At 37.5% G+C, this 8299-nt stretch overlaps 1 protein-coding gene across 1 annotated transcript; it reads left to right on the forward strand.

The window, feature by feature from the left end:
• The first annotated feature begins 3138 nt into the window (after positions 1-3138).
• FSHB (follicle stimulating hormone subunit beta) lies at positions 3139-5024 on the forward strand. The gene is made up of 2 exons (XM_027581492.1): positions 3139-3297; positions 4794-5024. Exons 1-2 carry the CDS (start codon positions 3139-3141, stop codon positions 5022-5024), a joined length of 390 nt encoding a protein of 129 aa, XP_027437293.1.
• Positions 5025-8299: the final 3275 nt, after the last annotated feature.

Raw genomic sequence — 8299 nt, forward strand, 5'->3', positions numbered from 1 at the left:
TGTCACCCATAAGCCTGAATCCCTCCTGTTAAATTGGGCAAAAGAAAAATGCACATCCATGTTAGGTGGTCTTATGTTAACTTTTTAACCATAAACCTCAAGCGAGCCCTTAAAACTGGTAGGCAATTACTATGGCAATTACTATGCCTATCATTGCCAACTCAATCCCTCTCCCAGTCTCAGACAACTATTCAGATTTTTTCCTCTCCCTACAAACCCTCAACAATTCATCCACCATCCTTATTCTCAGAATAATGACCTTACTTCAAACTTTTCTGAGAAAATAAAATTAATCACAGGACAGCCTGCACAGAGCCTTTCACCACATCTACCACCCACCACCTTCTGCACCCACCACACCTCCCCACCCACCAGCACCTGCATTCATAAGCTCTGCCTCCTGACTGATACTGGGATAAGCTTTCCAACCAAGAACACTCCAGAAATTCTCCTCTCTTCTTCCAACATAGTCATTTTTTCTCTCTCTACCTAATCATTGGCATTACTGTATATACATGCAGTTATTCCTTCCATCTTAAAACATAAAAATCAAAAGAAAATTATCTTTGCCCTACTTCCACTTTACCAAATCACCCATCTATTTGGTCATCTTTGTATCAAAACTCCTGGAAAAAGTTGTCTATATTCAACTTATTTTTTCTCTTACCAGTAACTTAAACACACTCCAATCGTGGTTTTGTTCCCCTCACTCCAAAGAAACTTCTCTAGCCAAGGACATGAATGACCTTCACATTGCCACATATATTGTGCAATTCATGGTGCTCATCTTAACCTGTCAGCAGCATTTAGCGCAGCTGTCATTCCTTGATATGTTCTCTTAGCTTCTGGGACACACAGTCTCTCCATTCCTCTCTTTCCTCAGCAGCCCTTCTCAGGAAGGAAGCAAAAAAACCCTTCATCTTATCCTTGACCTCTTAATGTTGGAGTATGCCAGGCTCAAATTAGTCCTTCCGTCTTCTCTATTTACACCCACTCACTTGGTAATCTCTTTCTAGGCTCATGTCGATGACAATGCCCAAATTTATATCTTATAATACCAGCCAATATATTTCTCCCAAAATTTAGATTCATCATTCTACTTAGAGATCTTAAAAACATCTCAAGCACAACATGCCTATATGGAACACCTCATCTTTGTTTAAAACTTACAACATTGACAGCCTCCCCATTTCAGTTGATAGCAAGTTTATCCTTCAAGTTGCTCAGGCCAGAATCTTCAGTCATTCTTGACTCTTTTCTTTCTCTCATGCTCAACATTCATCCATCAGAAAATTCTGTTGGCTCTACTTTCAACATATATCCAGAATCAATTTTATATCCCATTACCTCCATTGCTACCACACTAGTCTGAATAAATATCATTTCTCACCTGGGTCGCTGCAATAGCATCTAATAGGTCTTCCTGTTTCTACCTTTCTTCCTCGACATTAGCGAAACACCAGCTGAAGGGATCCTTTTAGACCTAAATCAAATCATTTCACACGTCTACTCAAAATCCTGCAATTGGTCCCCTCTCACAGACAGCAAAAACCAAGGTCCTACATGATTTGACTCCTGTTTTATCTTTGACATCATATCCTAATATTTCTACCATTGTTCTTTTGCTCCAGCCACACTGTTTAAATAATAAATATCTGTTAAATCAATCCCAGTTTCCAAGGAGCTCATACTCTACTGGGAGAAACAGAGTTATATTAATGATTGCAAACAGAAGGTAGTTATTAAAGCTGTCCTCTATCTCCCATCCTAAATTGTCACAGGTGAGCTTTGAAGGTTGAAAATTTGCCAGGGATGGGAGCAATGTTGGAGACATGGGTAAGAAACAAAGATATTTCAGGCAGGACAAATACTGCATTTGCAAAGATCTGGAGAAATGAATCAGCAGAACGTTTAGAGAATTACAAGTACAGCATCAAAGAATAATATTTGAGATTAGGGGACCTGGATGCGGGAGGTAAAGAGAAATAGAGTTTACACTTTAGATAGGAGTCAGATCATGAAAGACTTTCCATTTGTTTCTTTCTTCACTTACAGCTTTCAAGCTGCTCTCAGAACAATTTATTAACCATATCTTTTTGATGCACCCCCTCAAAGGGGCTAAAGCAATACTTGGAAAGGATTCTGAATTCCCTGAGTTAAAGATACAAAAGAAAAACCTAGAATCACATTTAATTTGACAAGGTAAAGGAGTGGGTGTGCTACTATATCAAATTTAATTTGTACAAAATCATCATCTCTGGTAACATTATTTTTCCTGATCAACTGCGTTTAGACTACTTTAGTAAGGCTTGATCTCCCTGTCTACCTAAACACTGATTCATTTACAGCAAGCTTCAGGCTAACATTGGTCTTATTAATACCCAACAAATCCACAAGGTGTTAGTTGCACATGATTTTGTATAAAAGGTGAAGTGAGACTTGACTCCGTATACAGCTTTCCCAGGATAAGGCAGCTAACCAAAGGTGAGTCTTGGCATTTACAGTTAACAAGTGGTGACAGTTACTTTTGAAATTATAGGTTTTTCAGGATCTGGAGAACAAATCTAGACCTTTTTCAACTACTGTTGTGTAGATGATTTATGCGTGTCAACCCGGCTTCTTAAATATGGTTAATACACTGTAGTCACTGTAAGCAAGCAACTGAACTTTATATAGACCAATTCACCTGGCCTCTTGAAATAGTCTTATTTTAAACAAAGGTGAGCAAAAGCAAATGCTAAAACTGATGAACCAATTTTATAGTATAGAATTTCCTTTTCATTTTTTAAACAAAAATGGTCCTTAAAATGATAATGAAGGGACAAACATGATTATCACAATTACCATCCTCAGAATAATCACTTAAATACTCTGATCTTTAAATACTGCTCTGCTTAAATCACTATATTGGAGTTTTGATCTTAATATGGGTCTACTTGATAAAAAAAATGAAGGAGAAGGAGAATAAGAAGAAATGTTTGAGAAAGAAGTAAGGGAAGGGAAAAAAATGCTGGCGCAAAATGTGACTGGGGAGGATGGGCAGATCAATTATTTTTGCTTTGGTCAACTTACATGATTATAATTTTGGGGGGTTTTTTGGTTTCTCATGAGCCTTAATTGTTTGCTTTATAGCCCAGGATGAAGTCAGTCCAGTTTTGCTTCCTTTTCTGCTGCTGGAGAGCAATCTGCTCCAAGAGCTGTGAGCTGACCAACATCACCATCACAGTGGAAAAGGAGGAATGTCGCTTCTGCATAAGCATCAATACCACATGGTGTGCTGGCTACTGCTACACCCGGGTAGGAAATCTGCTTTGCTGGAAGTGAGGGTGCTAAGGGTCTGTCCAAGGCAGGCTTCATTAATTCCTACTTTATGAATATTTTAACTTTCCCAAGTAATAGCCATGAGTCCCTTAGTCAATACTGTCTGTGTTATGATTGGGATTAAATACCATGATATCAGTTAGATGTTTGGGCTTGGATTTGATTAGGGTAAATCTAGCAAAATGTCAGATTTGATCTGATCAACTTGGTAATATGCCAACTCTGCACTTCAAAAAAAGTAGTGCTATGGTAGATTTTATATATAGAGAGATAAACATGTAAACATACACATACTAATAATAGACCTACCATATTCCCCAAAAGCCATTTTGTGTAACTGAAGCCATCTCTTTGCAACAGAGATAGTATCAAAATATATTTTTCCAAGCCACATGAAAACACAAATAGACATATTATAAAAATTGTTTTATTCACCCACCTGATTATAAATGGCAACAAGCAGCCTCAGAACACAATCCATACTTGCGGACTATTAGAACCAAAATGAATCAGCAAACCTACTCCCTTCTTCATGCCATTGAGAAAACCAAGGCACAGAAGCATAAAACCACTAGTTTGTTTTCACACAGTATCTTTTGCATTAATCCAAGTAAAGAGTTTCTACTTTATTTTCTTTACTTTTTTCTCCTATAACACCTGGTTATCTATACAAAATTTCATTCTATAAACTGCAATTGAAAGTAACTTTTTAATGAAATATATTTTATTGGATGGTAAATGAGTTTGATCAACAGACCCGATAGCACGATATTGAAATAAGTTAAACAGCAATGCCAATTTCTTCCCTTGGTGCAAATAATTTTACTAGAAACTGTTGGAACAAACCCGTTCTGCCTGGATTAAAAGTTCTCATATGCAAACTGTGTATACTTTGAAACTGAGAGCCCTGCAGAACATATAGCATTTAAGGGTAGGAAATATCTACAAGACAGTGGAATATTTAAAATTTTCCATGTGACTTCATGGTCATGTTAAGCTAAGTATTGACATTTTCTCATGTGTTTTGGCTTTTTATAAACACACGGGGACAATGTATTTGGAAATATTTTCTGAGAAATTGAAATTCAGTGTTTTATGGTTCATGTTGTCATTAACATAGCTTTCGACTAAATACAAAAATCAACTTAAAATTTCTGCTATCGCTCTATTTCATTTTTCTATGTTGATATTTAAAGTTTCTCTATAGTTTGAGAAATATTTAAGATTTGATATAGATGTAAGGAGTAGGAAAAGGAATGACATATATTCTGTAAGATTTCCAGAACCAAGAAATGTGGTATAGCATATAGGACATTTATGAGATCATATTTCCTTGGTTAGGAATTCCTTAAGTGAGCTTTAATGGGTAAATGCTAGAGCAAGCAGTATTAAATTCCCATCTCATTCTGATTATGCTAAATAGAAACTTCCAGAATATTTTAGCCTAACTCTCCTGTTTTTAAACTCCACAGGATCTAGTGTACAAGGACCCAGCCAGGCCCAACATCCAGAAAACATGTACCTTCAAAGAGCTGGTGTATGAGACTGTGAAGTTGCCTGGCTGTGCTCACCAGGCAGACTCCCTATATACTTATCCAGTAGCCACTGAATGTCACTGTGGCAGGTGTGACAGTGACAGCACTGACTGCACTGTGAGAGGCTTGGGGCCCAGCTACTGCTCCTTCAGTGAAATGAAAGAATAAAAAGCAATGGACATTTCAGGTGACCTACCCTTGTCCTGAAGGACCAAGATATCCAAGAAGTCTATGTGTATATATGTGCCCAGGCGGCTAACCACTGGGGCCCAGAGATCATTAGACCCCCGATCCCTGCTCTCTGGGCAGAGAAGGAACTCCAGGAATTAAGAATGCTGGGGCCAGGATCCTATCACCTCTCAACACTCCACCCTGTATACCTAGGTCTGGATTCCATAAATTTTAATCAGTCTTACTTAACTTACAGACATGTGGGTGCTTTCCTACCTGATAATCGTAGAAATCCTCTCAGGCAATCCCTTCCTCTTAGAGATAGAGTTACCTAGGCCCAGGGGAAGAAAATGAGATGGGAATGGGTCAGAGGACTAAATACAGCATTCTTCTTTTAGACTCTGGAGCCCTCAAAAGTAGAGCCAGCATCTTCATGATCGTAGTCTCAATGCCTGGCACCATGCCTGAAATTAATATTAAGAAAGTCAACAATGGCTTCCTTAAGGAAAGTAAAAATCAGAAAGGTAAAGGTAGGAAACACCAAAAGAGGATGTTGGAGGCTGGCTGATGAGGCTGCCCTCAGCAATGCCAATCAGTCCATGGAAGTAGGGGTATTCGCTCCACCTCCCCTCTCCTGTGTCACAAGGAATACTGAGATAGGCTTCATTTTGCTGAATCACTCCGTGCATATGGGGATTACCAGAGCTCAGAATTTCTAAGCTATTACTACCAAGCCCTTTAGTTAAGGGCAAAAACAAGAAATGTTAATATGGGCTTATTTTCCCAGGCCCACATCTATTTCATCATTTAAACAAATTGAACAAATACTGTCAGGTTCCTGCAAAACTCCCTTTGGGAAGTAGAGAAAAAAAAAAAAAAAACAAAAAAAACTATATCACCCTGCCCTCCAGGCTAGGATCCACTCCTTTAGAGAGAGGTGGATGTTAAAGTAGATTTGAAAGCAATTTTGTCAACTTAGTAAGTCCATTTATCTTATCTACAAATACATTTGTGTAAAGAAATAGCTTTTTCATAAAGAATTAGTCGGGAGGTGGAGGACCTCCTGTTTTCTAGAATCTTCTGTATATCAGTCTTTTCTTTTGTCTCTCCATGTTCTCCCAAATCGGTTTCTTTCAAGAGGATAAATATTAAAACTATTTCATGAGTTGATTTCTTTTCAAGGTGTTACCTCTCTTAGTTATGTACTTGTTTCATACTCGTTTTGTTTAATTTATTTAAACCTTATTTTTTTTAAAAGATGCTAGCCCCAGAGTCATAGATTTAGATTTTTTTCATGTATAAGCAAATGACTAAAATATGAATTACATTTATAATATTAGTAGAAAGAATATTAAAAATAATTCCTATTCTATAATATTTACTTGTCCTCACCTTTGGAAATATTAAAATTAATTTGTTGCATTTCTAGAAGTGTTTCCTTATTTAAGTTTCCTGTAATTTTTTGAAGTCAGTATCTGATGGAATGGGGAGGAAAAAAGGCAAAGAGAGAATCACAGAGTGGGTGGGGACACTGGAAGTACTCTAGTTCATTTCTTGAATTTTTGAAATGGAACAACTGAAATCTAAGGAAATTAATTGACCCACCCAAGAACTCAAAGACCATTCATGGCAGAAACAGGATTAGAACCCTGGCCTCCTAGCTCTTGGCTAGCTCTCCTGTGACTACTCTGCCATACTAAGAAGTCATTTTGGCAAAGATTGAAGCAAAATTGTACATATCAGTAATCAAGCTATGCCCATTCAAATCTGGTACTGATTGTGGCTTATAGTTAAATTCTCCACAATATTTTGACACACTGAGATTAGGGCTATATTAACAAAGCTTAATAAGAGCTTTAAACTATAGCATAGTGTTTTCCTTCTCCCCGTACTTTTGGAAATCAAAATAATTGCCTTCCCGTTAGAGGTAGTACAAGGCAATGGCTCCAGAGTTAACTTGTCTTAATCACCTTGTCCAGATGTAGCATCTTAAACAAGTTACTTAAATTCTCTAGATCTCAGTTTCCTCAGCTGTAAAATGAGCATAATAATATTATTTACCTCAAAGGGTTGTATGGATGATTAAATGGGATAGCACATGTAAAGGACTTAGAACAGTCAGTGCCTGGCACATAGCAATTCCTCAGTAAATCCTAGCTGTTATGCCATGAAAGAGATAAGATGGTATCAAGATAGTAAGTCAGACTTAAGTAAAACAACATAGCTTAGGCTCTTCCTAGTAATATTAGGCAAGCTATTTAACCACTCTGAGCATCACTTTCCTCATTTTTAAAATGGAGTAAAAATGGTAACTATCTCACAGGGTTGCTGTGAAGATTTAAAAAGATAATGAATGCAAGGTGCTTTAGGAGTCCAACAGAAGAACTATAATCTTGATATAGAGAGACTTTTATAACTTAGCTTAGAAGGTCAAAGTCAAAATGCTAGGAAGAAGCAGCAGTTTCTGCTTGAGGCACCCCCATGCCAAACTGAAATACAATCCTTTCTGAAGCAGCAAGAAAGAAAATTTGTGAGCTCTCAAAGTGCTTGTGAAGACAAGGCCTATCCCCATGGGTCACCATTTTAGTTGAAGCCCATATTCTCTCTCCTTAGCACTACAGCAAAGGTTTTGCAACCTCTTAGCAGTCCTCACCTGGCTATAAGAATAATCCATCTAAACCACAACTTTGACCATGTCTAATAATGAATGAAATTCTCTGCATTTTCAGGATAAAATCTTAATATTCAGCTGACACATGAGGCCCATCATGGTCTGATCTGTGACTACCTCTCAACTTCCTATCTCTCTGTTCCCTCATTCCCAAGAGGCTGCTATACCTAGAGACTGGCTATTAGGGTTGAGGGATGAATTCAAGCCTCTCACCCCTGGAATGCTTTAACCAGAATACCATGTCTTTCCTCCCATAAGAGATCTGGCTGACTATGGTAGAATTCAGTAGTGCTGACTTACTGACCAGTTTAAGTAATAAAAAATGTGATGCCAGTGCATAAGAATCACAAACACTGAGTTCATGGTAGTAAGGAAGGATAAAGAGGAACAGAATTGGAGGAAAGTACTTAAGAAGCCTCAAACTACATTTATAATGTTTATATCTTAAAATAAATCTGAATCACAAATATGGTATAATGTTAACATATATAATTCTGGGGGAATGCTATACAGGTGTCCATTATGTTCTTTCATACATGTAAAGTGTTTGCTAGTTAACAAGTGACAAAGCATCTTTATATGCTTTGTACATTTAATCCTG

The sequence above is a fragment of the Zalophus californianus genome, chromosome 11, assembly GCF_009762305.2.
Source record: "Zalophus californianus isolate mZalCal1 chromosome 11, mZalCal1.pri.v2, whole genome shotgun sequence".
In the NCBI taxonomy this organism is placed as follows: domain Eukaryota; kingdom Metazoa; phylum Chordata; class Mammalia; order Carnivora; family Otariidae; genus Zalophus; species Zalophus californianus.

What these genes read in the sequence shown, in the direction of transcription:
- FSHB (XM_027581492.1), top strand. Translation starts at nt 3,139, where the DNA reads ATGAAGTCAGTCCAGTTTTGCTTCCTTTTCTGCTGCTGGAGAGCAATC. An exon ending in CTGGCTACTGCTACACCCGG is followed by an intron (nt 3,298 to 4,793) that starts GTAGGAAATCTG and finishes TAAACTCCACAG; the next exon opens with GATCTAGTGTACAAGGACCC.